The sequence below is a fragment of the Sander vitreus genome, chromosome 2 (assembly GCF_031162955.1).
Source record: "Sander vitreus isolate 19-12246 chromosome 2, sanVit1, whole genome shotgun sequence".
Classification (NCBI taxonomy): Eukaryota; Metazoa; Chordata; class Actinopteri; order Perciformes; family Percidae; genus Sander; species Sander vitreus.
Genome location: NC_135856.1, coordinates 20,658,107 through 20,684,299, shown reverse-complemented (window position 1 = coordinate 20,684,299; position 26,193 = coordinate 20,658,107). Strand labels below are relative to the sequence as shown.

At 41.8% G+C, this 26,193-nt stretch overlaps 1 protein-coding gene across 7 annotated transcripts in view; it reads right to left on the bottom strand.

Annotated features, from left to right (window-relative positions):
• Positions 1 to 26,193, bottom strand: part of ndst3 (N-deacetylase/N-sulfotransferase (heparan glucosaminyl) 3) — a 55,737-nt gene that overhangs the window by 11,920 nt on the left and 17,624 nt on the right. For all 7 annotated transcript variants that reach the window (XM_078260760.1, XM_078260752.1, XM_078260735.1 and 4 more), the window contains 4 exons: positions 16,523 to 16,610; positions 15,735 to 15,889; positions 14,213 to 14,398; positions 6,177 to 6,305 (listed from right to left, as the gene is read on the bottom strand). In XM_078260760.1, coding sequence (XP_078116886.1) covers positions 6,177 to 6,305; positions 14,213 to 14,398; positions 15,735 to 15,889; positions 16,523 to 16,610 — 558 coding nt within the window. The remainder of the gene's footprint in view (positions 1 to 6,176; positions 6,306 to 14,212; positions 14,399 to 15,734; positions 15,890 to 16,522; positions 16,611 to 26,193) is intronic.

The window sequence follows — 26,193 nt, the reverse complement described above, 5'->3', positions numbered from 1 at the left end:
GTGTGTGTGTCAGTGTAATTGTTTATACATTTGTGTATGCAATTGTGTGCATCTACCACCCCCTTCTTATCTTGTGCTCACTCTAAGCAAACCAGCGACGCCCCATCCAGCATTGCCTAAGTTCATATCAATCTGGTTGATGTTAGGGCAACAATGTGGAACTACTGTCAAGTCATCACCAAGCACTCAACCAGTAACAACAGAAACACAAGCCAGTAAGAAATATTTGCTTGCTTCTCCTCTTCAATGATTTGTAATGTCAAAAACAAAAAACCTCCCTCTTGAAAGCATGCATGCAGAACTTGGAGCACGTTTAGGAACATTTAAAATGAAATCCGACAGCATCTCACCAGAAACATCTATTCACATTAGGGATTAAGAAGAAATATTTGCATGCTGCAGAGGTTTAGGGGGGGAAGGAGATGTGAATTTTATAAAATGACTGATACACAGCGAATGCAGAAAAAAATCTCCCCCGAGTAAATAACAGGCTATAAAGCATTTCAAAGTCTCCCACCTTTCCCTTTGTGTTGTTTTGTGCTTTTTTGAAAGCAGGCAAGGTGATCAAAAAGTGATTTATGTTCCCTTCAAACCACTCAATACCCTATGATATCTGGCTCAGGCTGTGAGGTGTATGTATGTGTGTGGTGAGACAGACTCAGAGAGAGAGAGAGAGAGAGAGAGAGAGAGAGAGAGAGAGAATTGAACATGGAACATTCATTATGGAGAGCTTAAGCACTGGCTGCCAAATTAAACAAAAGGGGAGAGAGAAGATGATTTGTATTTGTAATTGGAGAACTGCAGAAAAAGAGAAAAAAGGATAGAGGGTGGTAACAAAGGGAAAGACAGAGAGAGTAACCTTGGCAGGTGAGTCTGAATTAAAAAACAAAAAAGCCACATGAGTGTTAATCTCCCAACACAGTGCAAGCCCCTCTCTCTTTTGGTGGAATAACTCACTGTTGGTAAGAATTCAATTAAGTGTGTTGTTTTGTTGTTATGTTTTCTTTGCATATGATGCCACTTCATATTTCCTGACTATTGAATTGGTTTGAGTCCCCTTTGTGCCTTTAATAAAGAATACTGCACTAATAATTTAACAGCCAAATTGGGCTCAAATCATAAATTGGAATTGGACTTGGAGAGAAGTGTCAACAATGGGAGAAATGAACCCAACCCTGCAGCTTTCCTCTTTCATTCTTTGGCCCTTGTCTTTTTTTCTCATTGCTCCTAAGCAGCTTCTTCTCATTCCTCTTCTCTCATCCTTTTAATGGCTTGCTTTTACTCTCTCGTCTGCTGCAAAAAGTCACTTTATGTATGTTTTTCTCCTCTCTCCGATCTCATGCTGACCTAGATGCTCTGATGAAGCATGTTGGTCCAACATGGAGTGATGTTCTTATACACACACACGCACGCACGCACGCACGCACGTGCACACACACACACACACACACACGCACACACACACACACACACGCACACACACGCATGTGCACACACGCCATGTCTTGGAAGATTAAGAGAACACCAGTCATGTATTAGAGTTTGTGACATGCTCCAATTCACTTTAACATGATTGCATTTTTGAGGAAATGACTTGTTTTACTGGCCTTGGATGGATGGATTTCCCCCCCCCACACTTTTCCCTCTATTTCTATTTATCCTTTTGCCTCTTGCTTACCGTATTCTCACTCCCTGTTTGTCTCTGCCTTCTCTGCTGCTTTCTCTCTTCTTCAATGTGTAGCTGTAGAAACCTGTTTCCCATTACAGAGCACTTAGTTCTACATTTCTCCCTGATTGAATTGTTATTGCTACTAAAAAGAAGCCTATACACTCCTCCCGGTTTCATTCTTTACCCCTCATCGCGATCGTCCTCTTTCTTGCTCTTGCAGTGTGTCTCTCTCTCTTTCTCACAGTCCATCTCGCTGTCTCTGTCTCATCAGTGGATAATTGAAAGCTGAACGTCAACACAGCAAATGATTTCAATTTAATTTATTCTGTCAGCTCCAGTCAACATCTTCTGGCCCTTTCCATTCTGCCATCTTTCACTGCTTTACTCTCACTTTGTAATTTCTCCTCCTGTTTGCATTTGAGCATAGTGTGTGTTTGTGTGTGTGTGTGTGTGTGTGTGTGTGTGTGTGTGTGTGTGTGTGTGAGTGAGATGTGTTGATGAGCTGCCAAAGCCTTCAGTAGCAATCAGCAGGACTCTGAAGTAAGGGAATGAAGGAGTGGAAATGAGACAAAAAGAAGAGTGGAAAGATTCACACGTGTGAGAAAAGTCAACAGGTTGAAAATTAGGAAAAGAAAGATATGGAGGAGAGGTGAGGGGTGTGGGGGATGTGGGGTGAGTACTGGATAAAAACAGAAGGCTAGAAGGGAGGGAGATTGTGCTGATATTTGGTGTTTGGCTAATAAGCTTAGTGGCAGAGCTAAGCGCTAAATGTCATCCCTGATATATGTCTACAGATCTGCTTATATCAGCTATACACACACGTTTATACAAACATACACATTCACACATACGTAGATACTTGGATGCTGACACAAACATATGCACTGCCGTGTGTGTGTGTGTGTGTGTGTGTGTGTGTGTGTGTGTGTGTGTGTGTGTGTGTGTGTGTGTGCCTATACGTGCTGCACTTCCTCTCTGTATGTGTCTGGATTCACAAGTGACACAAGCCGTGACCTGAAAATTAAATCTCAATCCGTCTGCCACCTTCTCACCCTGCTCTCCCCCCTCCATCTCCTCTTGTCCTCCCTCTCTCCTCTTCTTCTTCTTCTTCTTCTTCTTCTTCTTCTTCTTCTTTTTCTTCTTCTATGTCTCTCTCTCTCTCTCTCTCTCTCTCTCTCTCAACCCTCTCTCACTATTTATCGGGGAATGACTTGTGCCCTATTGGCTGTTTGCAGAGTCTAGGTCGTCCAATCGATTGTGGAGCTTATGTGAGACGAGTAGCTCAATGATCGCTGATGCAGCCTGGAATGATGCAAAAAGTATCCAAACGCACATACCCACATGCGCATACACACACATATAGTACATGCACATGCACAAACGCATACAATATGTTGGTTGCTGCCACCACAGGCCAAATGTGATTTGAAGTGACTGAATGGGAAGTGACAATGTTACCAATGTGCAGATCATGAAACAATAGGAAACCCCCCAGGGTCTAAAGCAGTGAGCTACAGAAAACTATTGATTATATGCACAACATGTACACACTAATGAAAGCTTTTGCCTGTGCAAATAGAAACATAGCAGAGAGAATCAAAAATAAGTCATCAGTCTTTGTGTGTGTGAGCATGTGTGTGCGTGGACATGCGTCATGGCGGAATTTGTCTCTTCATTATAGTAAAAGACACAACAAGAGGAGAGTTTCATCTCTTATTACACTGATTAGGAAAGGGAGGAAGTGAAAGAGAAGGACAAAAGATGGGGGAAATAAAAGGAAAAAATGTAATTAGCCTTTGTGTTTCTGGCTTTTAGGACGAATTTTAAAACCCTTATGTAACGTGTGTGTGTGTGTGTGTGTGTGTGTGTGTGTGTGTGTGTGTGTGTGTGTGTGTGTGTGTGAAAGAGACAGAGAAGGACAGAGAGGGACAGTGAGTGTGAGTGTTTCTGAGTTCATGTTGAGATGAGCGGAAACTTTGTTAGATCCTTTGTCCTTATGAGCAGCTATCAACAGACAGCTACTCTAATGACACACACACACACACAAAATATAATGATGACAACGTGACAAACTAAAAAATGAGAACAAATTGCTTCAACCCAAGCCTAGCATACAGTTAGAAAACTGAGGGATTTTAGTGGTGGAAAAAAATAATATGTATTGCAATATAACACTACTGTATTATTACAAAGCAATGCTTTAAACAATCACATTGTTCTGTTTTGTAATATCTTTAATTAATTATAATGTTGTCTTATATACTAGAACTTGGATTATTCTATTTTATTTCTACAGTATTTTTCTGATGTTTCTAATTTTGTAACCCTGTTAAGAAATGGGGTTTACTGATTAAAAAAAAATACAGTTCATCATTATTGTTATATAACGCTCTTTCGGGGTCCTTTTAGGGGATTTCAGCAACCAAAAGGCAGCATGCATGATTATTTATACATGAAAGGTTTTAAAGGGGGAGGTGGGTTAATGTAAATTTTATAAGAGCGAATTTGTGATTTTAATTCTGCCATGTCAGTCATTTTTATCAATCGCATGCTTCAATACCTGTAAAGATTCTGGCATCTTTTAATGTACTTCTTGTTAAATCTCATAATAAAATAAACCTCAGGTTATATAGGGTTTTTCCTGACTCAGAATCGGCCGTTGGGGGGGTGACTATGCACAGTAAGCATGATCGGTGCGCATACAGTAAAGGCAATGAGTCTGCATTACCTTATTTGACAGAAATCATTTCTGACAATTTGATAAACAAAAATGTATATTATGCTTGAGTCAATGAAACCACAATCAACAAAACTGCTTTAAAAAATAATAATATTTAAATATCACCGTTAAAATCACCAAAACTCCCTCTATGAAGGAAAAACCCTGTTATACTGTAGTGCCCTTTCCAAATTGAAAACCTTGATATGTCTGCACTGCAGGAAGTCTTTACTTCTTTTATCTTTAATTCAAAGTTTTACTACTGGTCTTCCTCAACATGTTGACTTGTGCTTCTCAGCAACTACTACAGAGTTCAAAAGGCCACATAGTTATTAGTCCCTGTCATAATTCATTCAATGTTCAAAATGGCCATGAGAAGGACTTTTATAGGCACAGGTGACTATTCATCTGGTATACTTCCCCCATTGACTCCTTGTGTTCACACAAATCACTCCACCCCTTAAACAGAAAAAGGTGAATTACACTCCCTCTAGTATTTTACTCCATGCAAAACACCTAGTTCGTTGTCTATTATTAGAAAACCATTGTCCCTGCTAGAGGCAATGTAAAACACATCACTTCATTTGTATCAAATGCCTTTTCACCAGGAAAGTGCTACCTGTGAAGAGACTTTAGGAACAGGAGTATTAAGCAATTATAAGAGTTCTTCTGAAATGGATATGAACTGATTCCTATTTTGTTATATTAATTGTCAATTGAAAGAGGAACAACAATCAGCATTTCTGTCATGTACTAATATGAATTTAACATAGTGAAAACATTGAGCTCAGGGGAAGAAACCGCGGCATGCAGACAGAAAACAGACAGCATGAAAGAAAGAACAATTAAATAAATAAACCAGTAAAAAATGGAAGACCCAGAAAGAAAGAAAGAAACACAAGAAAGATGTAAGGAAAAAGAGACAAAAGACAGAACATAAAAAAGAAAAAAGAATAACAAAAAGAAAGACAAACAGAGACAAAGTGGAGCAGAGAGAGAAGAAAGGACTATATTAGGTTGTTGTGTGAATCTGCACTTGACTCTGTGATGTTTGCCGAAATCTGACAGCTTCTCTAGTTCAGCACTCCCCTACCTGATGCTTCAATACAGCCTACTGCTGGTCTATGAGCATCCCTGTGTGTGTTTCTGCATGTGCATGTATGTGGTGTGAGTCAGCGAGAGATTGTTTGGAGATAATTCCTGGTAATTTCTACGCCTACCTTTAACTGTGGGCTTGCATGCACTTGCGAGCATGTGTGTGAGCATCTTAACTGCCACCAAAACCTAATTCTGTTCCTTAATTCAAAGCAGAATCAAGTTGAGCTGACATACACAGCAGGGGTAAGCAAAAGGGGAGGATGTGTGTGTGTGTGTGTGTGTGTGTGTGTGTGTGTGTGTGTGTGTGTGTGTGTGTGCGTGCGTGCGTGAATTTGTGACAGCATCTCCCCCTGTGGTGTGACCTAATTTAAAGTGGGGAGATGAACACAGCTCCACAGTGAGAAGCAGCCCCTGACAGGAAAAGAGACACACACACACACACACACACACACACACACACACACGAAAAAGAATGAACCAGACAGAGAGGAAGTTAGCTTACAGAGAGAGCTGGAAACCCAGTTGGTGCCTCTTTAAGGTGAAAAGAAATCTAAATAGAAAGTAACAGTCCTCCCTGTTTCTCACTCTGTATTTACGTTTGCATGGTCAAGTGTGTCTGTTTGATTTTGTGTGTGTGTGTGTGTGTGTGTGTGTGTGTGTGTGTGTGTGTGTGTGGTTTTTCTGACTCACTGGGTTGAGAAGCACAGTGAGAAACAGCTCTCCCCCACTGATGCTTTTGTCCAGTTCTTTAGGTCCACCAGGGTATTCCTTATAGTAGATGGTGTGAGTAAACAAGCCACACGTCTGGCGGGGCAGCACCTACACACACACACACACACACACACACACGCACGCGCACGCACGCGCGCACACACACACACACACACACACACACACACACACACACACACACACATAGACATAAAAGAAGCAGTGTTAATATCTTTCATATCTTCAATTTACTAATTTAGACAAAAAAACCTTTATGGCAAAAAATTATAATCTGTTGTTTACAATGACCAATCAAAGAGTATTCCACAGATTTTGTATTACACTTCTATAATATTGCTGCACTCACGATAGACAGTTTTAAAAAATGATTAACAAAAAAATCGAGGCAGCAGAACCAAAGATATCACCTTCTTTATTCCACACATTCTTCTTCTTTTTCAAAACCTGTTGCCTACTGTACATCAGCGAGACTTGACCGCCAACAGTTCGGTAGGAGATATGTGTGTGTTATGTTAGTAGCGGCTAATGTAGCCTCCAGCCGCTAGCCTCAAGCAGAGATGAGGAGCCGGCTACAGAGGTCTGGTAAGCTCACTTCTTTCTAACACCCCCCTCCCCCCAGATTTTTTAAAATTTGTAGTAGAAGAGCTCCAGCACATTTATCAGATTTTGCTTAGCACCCTCTGGAGCCACAAAAGGCTTTTTTTACATATGCAGTAGTAGTCCCCTGTAAGACCTATAAGCACACTTTGATGTTCCCCTTTAAGTGGCATATGAAACTGCTGTGATACTATGATTTGAAAAACAGCCAGTTCTGTGTGAGGTTTTTGAAAGTGCTGATCACTTACCTAACCCAAGGCCAAAGTACAAACAAACCAGTTACAAAGATTACTTAAGGGGATACACTTATAGGCAAAAACATGTTTTTTTTAAATATTGAGGTTTTGGGCTGTTTTGCTTCCATAACATGTCTTCTTCTTTAGACTAGTGTGAAAACAACATCCAAAATACTTAGTTATGTATTGTGCTACACTTTGTTTATTTGCACCTTTAGATTTTTCCTAAATTCACCAAAGTTGGCATTAGACAGTGCCTCATTTCAAACATAATAATTTCAGAAAACTTGTAACTGCAAAAAGTAATTGTCTTAATGTAAGTCAACTATGGGAGTTTCATGATGATATCTGTTAGTTAAAATGTTTGACCCTATTCACCTGTAGTGTCGTGCAAAATATATGGAATTTTACTTCTACTATCTTGAAAGGCTTTAAAGTTTTCTCAAAATTAGTGTTTCTCATACTGAGCCAGAAATCTCCACTTTAGTAGCACTTGCATACACCAAACATTGCATTTTCATTCTGAATGTTTACAGAGGAATTTGTTCACATATCATTTATAATCTGATTTATGTAACAGTTTATACCTAAAAATGTGGAAAAAATGGATTTTGTATGGCTGTTGACAGTATTTCCTGATTTATGGACTTTTAAAAAGAAAATCCAAAATCCCCTCTGTAAAAAACAATTGGCTCTAATATGTCAACAAAATGAAACAAGAATTGTGAACCTGGCTTTATCCAATGTTCAGATTTCTGTACTGGAAATGTATGCAAGTTGCAGCATATATAATAAGATAATGTCTCATTTGCATATTTAAACATACAATTTGTAATACAAAAAAATATTTTCTTAATGTAAGTAATCAACTAGGAAGGTTTCATGGTGATATATTTTAGTTGAAATATTTTCCCTATTATAATTCAGCTAGCAGCATAAAATATGAAAGATGTAAGGATGAAATGCACAGCTAGAGTCAAGCTTGTCTGCACAGCAGTTTCTAAATATGAGAAGCAGACAGCAGAGCAGGTCAGGGATATGCAGGTGTGTTTTGTCATCCAGCATATGTTAATGTTACCTATCGCAGTGGAAAAGCACAGGTGCCAATTCTACAGATGGTTCAAGTCACATTCTTGCGTGTAATAGTGTAATAGACACTTTTTCAGAGCTGGCATTTTGACTTGTAATAAGATAAAAATGCATGGGTGTAATTAATAACATAAAAGATTAATGCTCTGTTCCAATAAGGTGTTTGAGTTCCAGGACTCTGGTATTGTGCACGCTGGCTCATTGAGTTTACTGGGACACTTAAATAGGATGGAGCCATCATTAAATGTTATGCATTTCACCTGTGCCTTTCCTGTAATGACAAGTCAACATGTCTGCTGTGAGAAAGCTCTATAAGGGAGTTTTCACACATGAAAGTCCGAACCAAGGTCCGGACCAAGGTTCATGTTTTTGTTACATTGTATACATTTGAGTTTGATTAAGTTTTGGTTTCACACTGCAGTTATGCAAGCGCACTAAAGATCTATATGTGACAAAACTACGTCCTGCCGTCATCACATACATGAGCTGCGTCTCCAGATACTTATAATTGATTGGTTTGTAGACGGGCTTCCTCATCCTCTCGTATCCTCTCTCTGTGTCGGAGTTTTTTCAGCTGACTGCTGCTCTCCCTTAAGCATGAATTATACTGGATGCAGCCCAGCTGGCGCGTACATATGTGACGTCATGGGATCGCCAAGACTATTTATACCCGCCCTGGTGCTCGCAACACTAGTTGCAGTCTTCTCCTAAACAGAGGTGGCGCTAATGAGCAACGGCTACTGATGTTGCTCTTTCTACGGACTAGAAGAAGAAGAAAAAAGTAAACAACGACAGAACTGGCTGCAGCATTGCCGTCAATGCTTCGATTTGATTGGATGACCTACTTAGTCGGATCAAGCCTTTATTCACCATAAAATAACTCATCTTAACCCAGTAAGTTTACCAAAGAGACTTGCAGTCCTGGCATCCGGTTGTTGGCGAACCCGTTCAGGCCTCCTGTTTCCGCTTTGTTGCGCGCCGCTGAAAAAAAAAGAGCCATGCGCGACAGCTGGGCGCGCATGGCATAAATCGGGCGCGCCGGCAGGATATTATGTCATTTTGCGGCTCTTTTTGTTTTGTTGTGATGTTGAGAAGCAAGACACGGGAACTTTCTTTCTGGAGAATTTATTCAGAGACAAACGGAAACCTACACTGTACATTTACTACCACTTAACAAATAAATTGCTGATGTATTCTCAGCTCTGATAGCCGACAGCTGTCTGCTCTGAGCGCATTCACCGTCACACACTCTCTCATGTAGCCTACAAACTAAGCACTCAGCTGTTCCTTAAAGTTGCTTCCCCGGTCTTGTAACACAAGGAGAGCCTGCCAGAGCTTCTTGTATTTGGTCCGAAAGTCCGAACCATCCAAAAAATGCTTTCACACTATAAACAAACCGGACCAATGGGTCAGTTTGGTCCGGACCACCTCTTTTTATCTGACCAAAATTTGGTCTTTTGATCCGGACCATGGTCTGGGGGAGGTTTCCCACCTGTAATTTTGGTTCGGATCAATTGAGGTATGTGTGAAAACGCCCTAAGAGTCACATTAGGGTTGTCCAAGGATACGCTGTAGTGCTGTGCTAGAGCCATGAGTCCTAAAGAGCTGTCCAGCTGAGATAATACACTACAGCAGTGTAGAGAGACCCTTCATTTTTATGCAGGTGCATGAACTGCACTGGTGAAGTTGAGTCTTCCTGGTGCACTGTCACATTTTTTTCTATCTCACCTACACCTGTTTGGTATTTTGGTGACTTGTTGTTTACCAAAGCCGAAATACATAATAATAGATTACTTTTAATCCCACCTCGAGCAGGTGCACCATGCACCCTTGGCCACGAAACACTGCCACCACCTGTGTGAGTTACATAATCATGCCTTGATTGATGAAAGCAGGGTCCCACATGTCAATTCCTCAGATTGTCTTTATTGCTAGTAGTAAATCTAACAAAGTTGTGGTTGGACAAGGTATAAAAAGTCACAGCAACAATTGATTTAACAGCAATGACATGTTTTTGGCTTTATATTTTTATATCAGAATCATCAGGGAGTCTTTAAAGCTTACCTCAACTGTAATACTAACATTTGTCAAAGACAGAGTCCAAAAGTCTGTTGGCCAATGTATATTTAAATTAATCACTTCAGTCAAAAAGCAGAAATAATATGCCCAAAACAAGCATAAAAGACTAACAGAGTGCTAGTGTTTAACAGCAGATAAATTAATCTCATTTTCATTAGGTCATTAAATGAATTAAATGATGAGAAGAGAAGGTCTTTATTGTGAACTCCTCGTGGAGCACTTCTCTGTGTGAAAAATAGAGAGTAAAGGCTGGAAGCGCAGATATTGGTTTATCTATAAAACACTGCAGTCATTCACACTCACACGAAAGAGAGAGAAGGCCACCAGAGCCACAGACACTCAGCACTATTTCACCAAACCAATTATCCATAGAGCTATAGCTCAAACTGATATAGTACATTTTAAAAAGAAATACACACACACACAAGTATGCATGCATGCTTGCGCATGTGCGCACACACACACACACACACACACACACACACGTCTGATTTGTTCATATACTGTGGGTCCAGTGGGTGGCTCTCAATCTGCTGACAGAGACACACAAACACCAATTTCACAGCCTTAAGACAACATCCTGTCCTCCTCGGAGCAAACAAAGTTGGAGCAATTGGGGTAGAGGGGAAAGAGATTAATAGGCCGCAATTGCAAGAAAAATGTGAAAGGTGAGGAAAATGGGAAGGTTGTGAGTGATGTGCCAGAGTTACTTTAAGAGAGGTCAGGAGGCTAGACCAATCAGAATCTCAAAGCTCACCAGCCAATTTATGGTGACATTATTTAAAATTTAAATTCTGCATGCAGGTGCACATATTCATTTAAACAAACCACCACAGAAACTGCCAATCAGATGAATGTTTTGAGCTAAGTTTTGAGTTTGTTTTCTCTATTTTCTAGCCTCCCTTTGCTGTTTAGTTAGTGCAGCATGCAATGTCTTGGGGCAAGAGATGGACCTCATCACTATTTTTCTACGCTGCTTTCACATTGCTGCCCAGTCTTAATATATTTAACAATGGCTACAAAATGTTTAGACTGCAGAAATACACAATATGTATTTGTAGTGCAAACACATATTGTGTATTTCTACAGTTATTTATGTGAAATTTCACAGAATACTGTCACCTCAAGGTCCATTGGGTTGCTGCTGTGTAGCTTTCAATGACGTGATCTTTATCAGCAAATGGCATTTGCTTAGTTCTTAAGGAAATGTTAGTCTGGTTTACCAGATGTAGAGTGCTAGGATGAAGCCTGGCAGCCTGACATCCTTCCCTTCCACTAACTAACTAATTAACTAACTAACTAATTAACTAACTAAGAGAGCTTTCTGCCCCTATCCCAGAATGATAAGTGGTGTAGCCAGACCATACTCCAGCACTAGGCCTGGCTATGCAGGACTATGGAAAGCGGTTCTTGAGCTTTTGATCATATCACATAATCTTTATCTGCTGCTGATGAGGATGAAGATTGCTTTTAACATGGACAAGAAGTCCTCAAAGCACTCAAATGGAGAAAATTCTGTTGACCTGAGGTCCAACTGTTCTTCCTACAGGTAATATCATCATAACATTTTCCCCAGAGGATTAAATAACGGTTGACTGTACTGAACAAGTGATCTCCTTACTAAACATGCAAGGCAAAGCTAAGAGACCAGAAACACCCTATACTTGATCATCAGCTTTCAACAATGGATCTGATTCATTAATCTGATGATTGGAACTCTTCTACCAATGCAATTTTGGTGCATGTGTTTATTACAGCCATTTAAAAAAACTATTGTCTGAAGTTTTATTGAAAGACAATAAGAACAAAAGTTTAAAAAACAATGTTCAGAGAACAGCTGGATCCATCATTGGGGTCTATGGTAAGCTTGAGAGTAATGTTTTCTGGCGATTTAATTTTATTTCAGCCTCTACTTCCTCTCCAGCTTTTCTTCAAAAACTTATTTTCTTCTTGTATCAAACAAAATGAGATTTTTTTTGCCTCCTGTTTTCTGTCTGGTGATGTTGAATATGTATTTTTGTTCAATGACTTGTTGTCTAATTCAGTGATTCACTGATGCTTCTCAATACCTTACTATTGACAATGTATAATAACACATTATAGCCTGTCAAAGTGTCAGCTTGTTATTGTATTGAAAGGACGTAGGATTAAGTGTCTCTCTGTTATGGCGCTGTGACAAGATGTCAAGATATAAAAGCAGACTTCTGGGACTGATCAGGAAATTGTCATAGCTGTCGGTTCAAATTGTTTGCTCAAGACCCAAATACAGCAGAACAACATGGACTGCTAATTTTGGTGTCAGATGTGATTGGTTCTTTTGTCAATAAGGGAGCAGTTGTGCACTCTGACAAAGAGCCTGACTGACAAGTGAATGAAGAGAAGGAGGAGAGAAAGAGGGAGGGTGGTACGAAGACAATTTGCTTAGGTAGAGCGCGCAACAGGAGTTTTATTCTATTGCTGTCTCAAACAGGGACTGATGAATTATTTATTGGAGCAATATAGTGTAAAAATGCTCTTATTACTAGATCTTTATTCCATGATACACATCCTGCACATACACAAATACACACAGACTCATACACACAGACAAGCTAACCCCTTTAACCGCCAAGGGAAGCCATTAAATATTGAATCAACGTAGAGCTGTGGTGGGACGAGGTCAAAGAATACATATCACCCACACACATACGCATGCACACACAGAGGTTACACACAGTACAGCATCATTGATTTTCAGTTTAGGACCGCAAGAAACAATCAGCACACATTTTACTATTCAGCAAACACTAATTTGAACGAAGAGACAAAAGTTGAAAAGTTTTTCAAAGTATATATCAAATTATAATAATAATAATCCAAAGAGACTCCTGTGACCAAAAGGTTCTGCATTCAAACTTTGATTTAGTGACTCTTAAGAATTTACAAGTCATGGTTTTCATTTCAATCAGCAATTAAGCAAATATGTGTTATCCTCCTGGTGGGCAAGGACACTACATAACATACTTTGAGTGTTAAAGGCTTGATTCATGACTTCTGCATCATCAATGGTGTTGTGTTAAGAAAAGCAAAAGTTACAATACAGGATTTCTATTCATCATGTTTATCTGGCTAACCTGAATCACCTCTTTCTGTCAGCCAACACACACATCTATGCATTGTCTGCTAGACCAACACACAGCAGCAGCACTGACTTGTGTCTAGGGATACCCACAACTACCAGCTGTGGAAGCTAAAGTAGTACTATCTGGAGATAAAGTAAGTAGGGGAAAAAATAACAAAATCGTGAAGAAAAATATTAAAGAGCCCCTATTATACTCATTTTCGCATCATATTTATACTCTTGGGTCTACTAGAATAGGTTTACATGCTTTGATCTTAGAAAAACATATTAAGTCTCTCATACTGCCCATTGCTGCAGCTCCTCCACCTGAAACGCTCTGCCTGATCTCTTGGCCCGCCTTTCTGAAAAGCCCAGTCTGCTCTGATTGGTCAGCTGGCCCTACTCTGTTATGATTTGTCAACCAAATTCAAACAAGCCACTGGGCGGGCTGTGCTTGCTCAGACAGCACCTATGGGCAGCACACATGAAAAACAGGGCTGGCATTCTCAATGAATGACATCAGTAACTGAGTGAAATGTGTTTTTTGTACTTTATACATCTATTAAATGCACAAAATACTACAACACACTAAAAGACGGGAACAATCCAAAAAAACTCTTTAAATAATCATAGATATATTTGTCCATAAAACATACCTTGAAAGGAGACATTTATGGCATTCAGCTAAACAAAAATATTAGATGTTTCATAATGAATGCCCAGTAGGTAATTGTGAGGTGTTAATCAATTTTCATGTTTGTGCAGAAACATGTCAGGTGATCTAAGTGCATTTATGGATATGCTTGAGCACATTTGCATGTGTGTGCGCTTGCGGAGATGCTGATGCACCCTGAGGTTTTTCAAAGACGTGATTCACAATGTTGTCTCCTCACCATGATGTTGTTGTGGGTGAAGCCCTTGCGGTAGCGGGCGGGTTTGAGGTGGGGGTACTCTTCAGTGCTGGTGACCCTAATGTTCCACACACGTCTCCAAGCCTTGTACAGCTGCAGGTGAACAGGGTATACACCTGAGTGGTGAGGGGCCACGGCGTAGCCCATGTCCACTGGGATGTTGTGCTCCTGGAGGTGGAGGACATACATATGCAGAGACAGACATGTATGTGAGGGTTATATAGATAAACAGAAGTTATAGCACATTTACAACTCTGACAAAGGACATGGCGGGACATAAACACGTAGAGCCTAACAGCCTGACCTTGTAGAAGAAGCATGTGGTTTGTGTTATGTTTGTTACGATGTTGGCCTTCGGGTGGGAAATGAAAAGGAAAAAAAAAAGTTTGTGTGAGTATGTGTATGTGTGGGAGTGTGAGGGTGGATGGTTGCTGGGTGCATCTCGCAGACTGATGGTGTTGTCCTTCGCTCTGACACACACCTACACACACTGTCAAAGCTAAGCATCGGTGGTCAGGGGATGAGGGAGTTGAGTATGTATGTGTGTGTGTACAATAGAGGTGAGGGATCACACTTTATGATCACGTTCACCTTCAACAGTATGAACCAGCCCCCCTCACTGTATTGTATGTGTGGCACGCCACTCCAGTATGGTCATACAAATCATTTCAACTCACAAAGCACACACACTAACAAAGCACAGGAGAACAAGGCCGAGCAGGGCAACAAAAGTGCTCAACCTTGTGGACTTGGATTAAACAGAAGACGTTTAAACAGGGCTTAGGTGTGCCCATCAAAATAAGTACATCGTTCCCCAACAGGGATATTACTTATTATTTTTTTTGTAATTTTGTAGAATTTTGTAAAAGCATTCTTATTGCTTATGCTGACAGAAGTACAGCTATTTTCCCAGCCCTGCCTCTTAAAAATATTTTCATATGCAAGTAATTTGCATTAGTAAAAATGTTCTGCAGGAAGTGTAATCCTACACAATTGTTATATTGATCAACATAGCAAGGACATATTGTACACATCTGCAAAACATTCACTATCAATATATTTCATGTGCTTTCCCTGCAATATTGGCTTGTGGAAAATAAAACACATTTCATTCACAATGATGAATTACGGTTTACAGTGTCTACATCCTATGGTATAGGAATGTCACACTTCCCAGGCTGGGAATTTTTTTTTCAAGTGGATGTAAACAAGGGAGAAATTATGTTTCCTGTTATACATCTAGGGTATGTAACATAAAGTGTATTATTTGTGTTAAAACAGTTCCAGTGCTTTGACCTGCAAACATCCTGTCTGCAATCTGCTGTGGCAAAGAAATAACAATCACTAACGGTAACAGGCGTCCTTGAAGAAAATGCAATCATGGGAAGCGAGTATGATTAAAAGGACACACAAGAAGAAGAAAGCAACAACAAAATAGACAGCTGCAAGAAATGTGTGTGCTTGTGTGCAAGCGTGCATGCATGTGTGTGTGCATCCATCTCACCAGAGCAAACTCCTTGTTGAGGACCATCTGCTCCAGCAGTGAGGACTCGTTGTGAAAGAGGTGAGGCTGCATGTGGCTCCACATGTGGGGGAACCACCAGAACTCATCCACGTACTTCAATAGTAAATCGTCTCCCTCGTCCTCCTCCATCATTCCTGCACACGCAAAAACACACACACAAGGACAAAAAGGACAAGGAATAACATGTTTAATGCATGCTTGATGCAGATGTAGATGTTAGCATATCACCAAGCAACTGGGTTGTTTTAAGGTTAGGTTGCTAAATAAGGTAGCAGTCTGAAACCATGATGATAGAAAGTCATGCCATAGTAATAATAGACGCTATGGTAATATGATTTATTCTGTATCAGATTTTTTTTTCAATTATAATTATGTTCAGTTTCACCTCTATTTTTTTCCCCAATTGATCCTAATCTGTTCTCTCACTGCAGATTTAGACACTAACTAGAAAATCAATCAAATCTGACCTTGGAACCACAACAGAGCTTAGAATGCACAGCAGTATGTCACTACACCACAAGAGATAGTATGAGATAGAAAAGATGTTCTTTTTTAAATGATGAATGATAACTTAGCACTACACACACGACAAGTTATAGCAACCGCGTGAGATTACTCCGTCTGACCACCGGGCTGCATGCTCATCCTTTTTTTCGTGAATTTTATTTGGTAGTTCATTTATAGATTTATTTACTGTATCATAACTACTTACTGCTAGACAAATTGTGCTATTTATACTTAAATGGAAAGCAATGAAGAGAACACACCTGTGTGGTAGAACTTCCCAGAGAAGCCCAGGTTGAAGGTAAAGTTGGAGATCTGAGAACGCAGCTGTTTCTGAGAATCAAGGAGAGCCTGTAGGTAGATAGATAGATAGATAGATAGATAGATAGATAGATAGATAGATAGATAGATAAAAAGAACATTAGTTCAGTGGCGAACTGTGGTCCTGGACCGTGGGCCTTCAATAGAACAATTGGACCACATTTGGCAAAAAACAATCAAACAAAGCAATAACAATAATAGCCAGAACCCTATGTCACATTAAAGTTTAGTATATTAAAGGTTTATTAAAAGTTTATTTGCCCTAAATAGCTTCACAACAATTAAAATAGTTATATGTTCACAATACACAAAGGTTGTATTGGAAAACCAGAAACACAAAGCTAGTTATAGGTAAATAAATGACAAATGTATCCATTTCTTACTGACTCATGTGCCTGAACACTACAATACATACCTAACATTAAATTAAACGCGGCAGAGAATTAGGACACAAAATTGAACAAAGCCAGGTCAACCTAAAGGCCCTGACACACCAATCCAATAATTGGCCGTCTTGCAAGGTCCGTGACTCGAGTCAGTTCGGTGTGTTCCGTGCCGTCGTCCGTCGGAGGGGCCGTCAGAGGGGCCGTCGGAGGGGCATTTTGGCCGACCTGACTTGCTCCGTCGGAGGGCAGGCAGTCTCAATTGGACTCAATGACCAATCTGATTGGTGGAGTTCTAGCCCTTGACTAGCGAATCAGTGCACTTATGTTAGCGTGACGAACGGCTCTCAAAATCTGACGAAAATCTTTTAAACTGACCTTTGTCGATCTGAAATGAAGACAGATTCAGCAACTGCATGGCCTATTTCTCGCTTAAAATGTTTTCAGAAACATGTTTCGGTGAACTATCTTCGTAATGTTTGAGTGGCTGTAATGTACAAGTCGGATGAACACAGTCTGTAGGAAACAAGGTAACGGCGAGTTGTCAAGATTGTTTGTCAACAAATGTGCGGCCAGCTGGGGTAGAGGGAAGAGAGCGTTCATGAGTCTTCCCCTACCACCCTGCAAAAAAAAAAAATTGGCTCGCGGGCTGCTTCAATTAGGCGAAGTCCCTCCCCTTCCGGTGAACCAGCATAGGACCTTAATTCAGAAAAAATATGAACGGTAGTGAATGGGGAACGACAAATTATTTTTTGATCCCGTTTGAATTGAGCCATGAATTACACATTTGATGTTCGTCAGTTTAAAAAAAAATGTGTAAGTCAAGAAAGACTCAAACCAAACGTCAAACTGTTGAAGTATAAGACTTCAAGGACCTGCCTCGCCAGGGCGAGTCACTTCACCCAGATACCAACAGAAGAAAAATTGTGATTGGTCCATTATCGAACCACTGTTTGCCAGAAATAAGTGAGTCCAGGTTAACAATAATCTAGACATTATTACTATTATTTCAGTGAATAAAAACAAAAAAATAAATACATAATTTAAGAGTACAATACTTATTTTAATATTTTTTTACTTCACTGAATACCATGAAGGCCCACAGGGTTCCCCTCTGAACCCCACACAGCCCAGTATATCAATTCACCTATCCCCAGCCTGCACTTTCACAGATAAACACCCAGATCTATCCGATTCAGGTCGTACAGTGGGGCAAAAAAGTATTTAGTCAGCCACCAATTGTGCAAGTTCTCCCACTTAAAAAGATGAGAGAGGCCTGTAATTTTCACCATAGATACACTTCAACTATGAGAGACAAAATGAGAAAAAAAAATCCAGAAAATCACATTGTAGGATTTTTAATGAATTTATTTGCAAATTATGGTGGAAAATAAGTATTTGGTCAATAACAAAAGTTCATCTCAATACTTTGTTATATACCCTTTGTTGGCAATGACAGAGGTCAAACGTTTTCTGTAAGTCTTCACAAGGTTTTCACACACTGTTGCTGGTATTTTGGTCCATTCCTCCATGCAAATCTCCTCTAGAGCAGTGATGTTTTGGGGCTGTCGCTGGGCAACACAGACTTTCAACTCCCTCCAAAGATTTTCTATGGGGTTGAGATCTGGAGACTGGCTAGGCCACTCCAGGACCTTGAAATGCTTCTTACGAAGCCACTCCTTCATTGCCCGGGTGGTGTGTTTGGGATCATTGTCATGCTGAAAGACCCAGCCACGTTTCATCTTCAATGCCCTTGCTGATGGAAGGAGGTTTTCACTCAAAATCTCATGATACATGGCCCCATTCATTATTTCCTTTACACGGATCAGTTGTCCTGGTCCCTTTGTAGAAAAACAGCCCCAAAGCATGATGTTTCCACCCCCATGCTTCACAGTAGGTATGGTGTTCTTTGGATGCAACTCAACATTCTTTCCCCTCCAAACACGACGAGTTGAGTTTTTACCAAAAAGTTCTATTTTGGTTTCATCTGACCATATGACATTCTCCCAATCCTCTTCTGGATCATCCAAATGCTCTCTAGCAAACTCCAGACGGGCCTGGACATGTACTGGCTTAAGCAGGGGGACATGTCTCGCACTGCAGGATTTGAGTCCCTGGCGGCGTAGTGTGTTACTGATGGTAGCCTTTGTTACTTTGGTCCCAGCTCTCTGCAGGTCATTCACTAGGTCCCCCCTTGTGGTTCTGGGATTTTTGCTCACTGTTCTTGTGATCATTTTGACCCCACGGGGTGAGATCTTGCGTGGAGCCCCAGATCGAGGGAGATTATTAGTGGTCTTGTATGTCTTCCATTTTCTTATAATTTTTCCCACAGTTGATTTCTTCACACCAAGCTGCTTACCTATTGCAGATTCAGTCTTCCCAGCCTGGTGCAGGTCTACAATTTTGTTTCTGGTGTCCTTTGACAGCTCTTTGGTCTTGGCCATAGTGGAGTTTGGAGTGTGACTGTTTGAGGTTGTGGACAGGTGTCTTTTATACTGATAACAAGTTCAAACAGGTGCCATTAATACAGGTAACGAGTGGAGGACAGAGGAGCCTCTTAAAGAAGAAGTTACAGGTCTGTGAGAGCCAGAAATCTTGCTTGTTTGTAGGTGACCAAATACTTATTTTCCAGAGGAATTTGCAAATAAATTCATTAAAAATCCTACAATGTGATTTTCTGGATTTTTCTTATTTTGTCTCTCATAGTTGAAGTGTACCTATGATGAAAATTACAGGCCTCTCTCATCTTTTTAAGTGGGAGAACTTGCACAATTAGTGGCTGACTAAATACTTTTTTGCCCCACTGTATGTCTCTCTGCTGTATATTTTAGTAAACTCTAGTTCCTCAGAGAACTATCATCAGTGCTTATCCTGTGGCTTGACAATGGCAGACACCAACATGCTGTTACAGTGTGTTTCATTATTTTGTTCTTGTGTAGGCTACTAAGTGTTCCAGTGGCCGTTCCTGTCCTTAATGTTACCTCAGTCTTGGGTTTCAATCCTTGAATCAGGTTTTTTCTCCATATATTTAATGACTTCATTAGTTTACTGGCCTTTAAACAAAGACTCTGTAATGAGTGTTAACTAAAGAGAGTTGCACACTCGCACATACAGTCACACACACCGACAGTAATGCGAGTTAATGAAGGTCAGTGCATTAGTAGCCTCTGGAGGGTGGACTAACCCCCCCACACACTCCTCCCTTCTCATCATTCTCTCCATCCATCCCTAACACTACCAAGTGAAAGCCATGCATTCCCCCCCCCGTCTCTCTCTCTCTCTCTCTCACTCCTCTGCTGCTTCCTCTTTTCTTTCTGATTTTCCCTCTATTCTTCCATCTTCCTGCTTCAGAGAACCTCCGGTTGCCTCTCTGCCCCCCACACTCTGAACCTCCATCTTTCCCTTGCTTGCTCCATGAAAATGTCACATTCTCAGGAGACTGGGCTGTTCTAATTTGAAAGGAAGGCTGAAGCAGCATGGTGGAAAGATCGCTCTCTCTCCCTTTCTATAACAGTCTCCTCTTGCTATTTCTCTGGCACTCTCTCCCCGTCTTCTTGCTATCGTTGCACTTCCTGCCGTTTGCTCCCTTCCACAAATATTTTGTTAATTATGAAACTCTTATAATTCCCTGTATATTTCAGTCTGCTGGGTCTTTCTGTTGGGCTACCCGCCACATCTCTATTACCAGTCTTTGTCATGCTGCTTTTAATCGATCCCCAGGAACCCTGATTTACGAGACCTGAGCAGCTGATGTCAGAGCAAGGAATTGGTTCCAGGCAGTCTCTCTCTCTCTCTGTCTCTTTTCACCTTTTCTCATCCTGTGTGTGTGTGTGTGTGTGTGTGTGTCCCAAACTAACAAATATACAGACACATGCACACAGTGTCTTCATTAGCTCTAATCTAATGGTGTTGAAGATGGCTGCATGCAGACAGATGTGCACAGCTCTCTAATCTGATCCCCTGTCTCCTCTGTTATGACATCCTCTACATCTTATACACACACACACACACACACACACACACACACACACACACACTCACACACACACATTTGCCTATCCACACTCAGACAAACGTGTGGATGCAAAGACATAAGAATTAAATTAAGTTTTTAGCTGAGTGCTTTGCATTGTAACTCAATATACACTCCCCGATGCACTTGGTCGAAATGCATTATTAACGTGTGTGTTGGTATCTGTGACTCGGCATAGGTGTGTGTCCAACTGTGCAGTATATTAGTAGTTTAGTAAGTTTCATAATGTTCTCAACTAACCTAGCGTTCAACCTTTATCCATAGCTTCTTCATTATACTGTATCTTAACTTCTACAGGCCGTAGACCGTAGTTCTACAGGCATTCCGTATTAACCATAACAGTGAGTTTATGAGTACATTTTTCTTTTGTAAGTTTTGTGAATTATTGTTATACAATAAGAGTCGAACAGAACTGGTTTTTACAATGTGTTATCAGACGATGGCCACACTCAAAAGCGGAGTGAAAAGCTGATAGTCATAGAGAGGGGGGAAGGCAAGGCAAGGCAAGGCAGCTTTCTTTGTATAGCACATTTCAGCAACAGGGCAATTCAAAGGTGCTTTACATGAAAACAGATAAAAAAAATTAAAAACAGATAAAATACGAGAAAAAAAAGTTACAGTGCAGTATAAGAAATTAAACATTGAAGAGCAGTTAAAACAGTTAAATATATAAAAGCAGATAAAATAACTTTCCAGGACTCAGTGATCCATTTTTTTGGAAAGCCAAAGCTTTTTGACCAATATGACAGATATCTCAAGTAGTCCGGTCCATATTTTCTAACCATCTCACTCACTATGGGTCCAGATGCATCGCACGGCTTTGAGGTTTCATTCCCCATATTTACAGAAGCTTTTCTTGAGTATACTCTTATCTTTTTTCGATGTGGTCGTCACCGCAAAGCTTAGTTCTTTTCTTCGGCAAACCTTGTAAAACCCGGTACAGCCCTGCAGACAAAAAATCTTTTAATAGCCAAGAACGTATTCTTAAACTATTTTTATTTCTTCTGCAGTCTGTCTCTAAATAGTCAAGAACTCGCTCAGAGTGTTTATAGACTCTGATAGATGTAGGCTTTCTGCTAAATTAGTTAGTTACTTCGACTAACTTTTTGACCAGCCCAACGTCTGTCTCTTCTGTCAACTATTGTCATGCCTGCATCAGAGAAATAATCAGAGATATGTCCGTTTCTGCAAAAGAATGTCACCGGAATAATCATAAATTCAATTCTATTATTTGTTTTAGGAATTTCTCTTTATATGCTTATATAGATTGTTATACAGTGTCAACAATGCAGCTTCAGTATAAGAAATGAACAGTTATTTAAAGAAAGGCAACATCAAAAAGATAGGTCTTCAGCCTTGATTTAAAAAGAACTGAGAGTTGCAGCATTAACCAGCTCCGACTGGGGGATCCCGAGGCGTTCCCAGGCCAGGTTGCAGATATAATCCCTCCACCTAGTCCTGGGTCTTCCCCGAGGCCTCCTCCCAGCTGGACATGCCTGGAACACCTCCCTAAGGGAGGCGCCCAGGGGGACATCCTTACCAGATGCCCGAACCACCTCAACTGGCTCCTTTCGACGCAAAGGAGCAGCGGCTCTACTCCGAGCTCCTCACAGATGACTAAGCTTCTCACCCTATCTCTAAGGGAGACGCCAGCCACCCTCCTGAGGAAACCCATTTCAGCCGTTTGTACCCTGGATCTTGTTCTTTTGGTCATGACCCAGCCTTCATGACCATAGGTGAGGGTAGGAACGAAAACTAACCGGTAGATTGAGAGCTTTTCCTTCTGGCTCAGCGCTCTTTTCGTCACAACGGTGCGATAAATTGAATGTAATACCGCACCCGCTGCGCCGATTCTCTGACCAATCTCCCGCTCCATTGTCCCCTCACTCGCGAACAAGACCCCAAGGTACTTGAACTCCTTCACTTGGGGTAAGGACTCATTCCCTACTTGGAGAAGGCACTCCATCGTTTTCCTGCTGAGAACCATGGCCTCCGATTTAGAGGTGCTGATCCTCATCCCAGCCGCTTCACACTCGGCTGCGAACCGATCCAGTGAGTGCTGAAGGTCACAGGCCGATGATGCCATCAGGACCACATCATCTGCAAAAAGCAGCGATGAGATCCCCAGCCCACCGAACTGCAACCCCTCTCCACCCCGACTAGCACCTCAATATCCTGTCCATAAATACTATAAACAGGATTTGTGACAAAGTGCAGCCCTGGCGGAGGCCAATCCTCACCTGAAACAAGTCCGACTTACTGCCGAGAACCCGGACACAGCTCTCGCTTTGGTCGTACCGAGATTGGATGGCCCTGAGAAGGGACCCCCTCACCCCATTCTCCCGCAGCACCTCCCACAGTATCTCCCGGGGGACCCGGTCATACGCCTTCTCCAGATCCACAAAGCACATGTAGACCAGTTAGGCATACTCCCAGGCTCCCTCCAGGATCCTTGCGAGAGTAATGATCTGGTCCGTTGTTCCACAACCAGGACGGAATCCGCATTGTTCCTCTTCCACCCGAGGTTCGACTATCGGCCGAACCCTCCTTTCCAGCACCTTGGAGTAGACTTTACCGGAGGCTGAGAAGTGTGATACCCCTGTAATTGGCACACACCCTCTGGTCCCCCTTTTAAAACAGGGGAACCACCACCCCGGTCTGCAACTCCTTAGGCACCGTCCCAGACTTCCAACCAATGTTGAAGAGGCGTGTCAACCAAGACAACCACTCCACACCCAGAGCTTTAAGAATTTCTGGACGGATCTCATCAATCCCTAGGGCTTTGTCACTGTTGTGGAGTTGTTTAACTACCTCAGCGACTTCCACCATGGACATTGACGACAATCCCCCATCATCGTCGGATTTAGGAGTTCCTCAAAGTGCTCCTATTACCTCCTCAGTTGAGGTCAACAGCGTCCCATCCTTACTGTACACAGCTTGGATGGTTCCCCGCTTCCCCCTCCTGAGGTGACGAACGGTTTTCCAGAAGCACCTTGGTGCCGACCGAAAGTCCTTCTCCATGTCTTCTCCGAGATAACATATCCCGGAAAGACTCCTTCTTCAGTCGCACGGCTTCCCTGACCACCGGTGTCCACCACGGTGTTCGAGGGTTACCGCCCCTTGAGGCACCTAAGACCCTAAGACCACAGCTCCCCGCCGCAGCTTCAGCAATGGAAACTTTGAACATTGTCCACTCAGGTTCAATGCCCCCAGCCTTCACAGGGATGCACAAAAAGCTCCGCCGGAGGTGTGAGTTGAAAGTCTGTCGGACAGGGGCCTCTTCCAGACGTTCCCAATTTACCCGCACTACCCGTTTGGGCTTACCAGGTCCGTCCAGAGTCTTCCCCCACCCCCTGACCCAACTCACCACCATATGGTGATCGGTTGACAGCTCCGCCCCTCTCTTCACCCGAGTGTCTAAGACATACGGCCTCAGATCAGTTGAAACGATTATAAAATCGATCATTGACCTTCGGCCTAGGGTACTCTGGTACCAGGTACACTTATGAGCATCCCTATGTTCGAACAGGATGTTTGTTATAGACAAATCATGACTAGCACAGAAGTCCAACAACAGACAACCACTCTGGTTTAGATCAGGGAGGCCGTTCCTCCCAATCACGCCTCTCCATGTGTCTCCATCATTACCCACGTGCGCGTTGAAGTCCCCCAGCAGAACTATGGAGTCCCCCCCTGGAGCCCAATACAGGACTCCATTCAAGGTCTCCAAGAAGGCCGAACACTCTGAACTCTTGTTTGGTGCATATGCACAAACAACAGTCAGAGTTTCCCCCCCCCCACAACCTAGGCGTAGGGAGGCGACCCTCTCGTCCACCAGGGTAAACTCCAACGTAGCAGCGCTCAGCCGGGGGCTTGTGAGTATCCCCACACCCGCCCGGCACCTCACACTCTGGGCAACTCCGAAGAAGAAAAGAGTCCAACCCCTATCCAGGAGTATGGTTCCAGAACCGAGACTGTACGTAGAGGTAAGCCCCACCAGATCCAACTGGTAGCGGTCCACCACAAGTTCCGGCTCCTTCCCCCACAGAGAGGTGACATTCCACGTCCGTGGAATATGGGAATAATGGCACACATTTTCTGACAGTCTCTCTTGGAATGCATTCATAGCGTTGCACTCGGTTGTACGTAGAGATGTTCCGATACCGATACTGGTATCGGTATCGGCTCCGATACTGCCTAAAACGCTGGTATCGGTATCGGGAAGTACTGGAGTTTATGCACCGATCCGATACCAGGTAATAAAGCCCTAAAGAAAAAATACGTTAAAGTAGTTTATTTATGGTCTTTTTCCGTTATAACTGACTGGATAATAAAAGAACGTTCTGTGGCATTCATGTTTCACAAAGAGTTTAACCTGAGCCAGACTGACAACAAAGATAGAAATCATATCACATCCATACAGGGATAGTATACAGTTCTTAAAACATAATAAAATATATGACACACTAGTATCGGCTCGGTACTTGGTATCGGCCAATATGCAAGTTCAGGTATCGGAATCGGTATCGGGAAGCAAAAAAATGGTATCGGACCATCTCTAGTTGTACGCATGTAAAGTGACAAAAATAGTTTTGTAAAGAATGAAAAAAGAAAGCCAGAGAGGTGTTCAACGCCACGCAGCTGGCCAATCACTGCGTGAAGTGAGTGTGAGTGTCGGATTGTTTGAAAGATGTCGGGGAAGGGGGGTTTCGAAGCTTTTCAGCCATCTGACAAGCACCTCTGTAGAAGTATACTGGCAGTTTAAGGGCCCTTGTGATTGGCATAGTAGCCTAACGGCCCTGCTTTTGCAACATTTTATTTTGGCGACTCAGTGTGTGTTTGTGTCCTATCCAGAGGTTCTATCCAGACAAAATGCAATAAAATGAGCAACATTAATATATTCATAACACAACCACATCAGGATACCACAACCACAGCAATGGTTTGTTGAGTGAACAAAAAACATTGTGCTGGGCAAATTGTGTCAGTTTACTGGTGTTAAACTAAATACAGTACCTGAGTGTTGTTCTCAGAAACCTTACTTTCAAGAATAGAGAGCAATGGGAGAACTACTGCTGATCATCATTAGGAAGCAGAACTGTGGGTACAAACTATGCCCAGCAATAAAAAGGAGTGCACTTCTTGGACAGAAACATGCACACTGAGCTTATGACAAAATCTTATCTCGGGCTCTGAG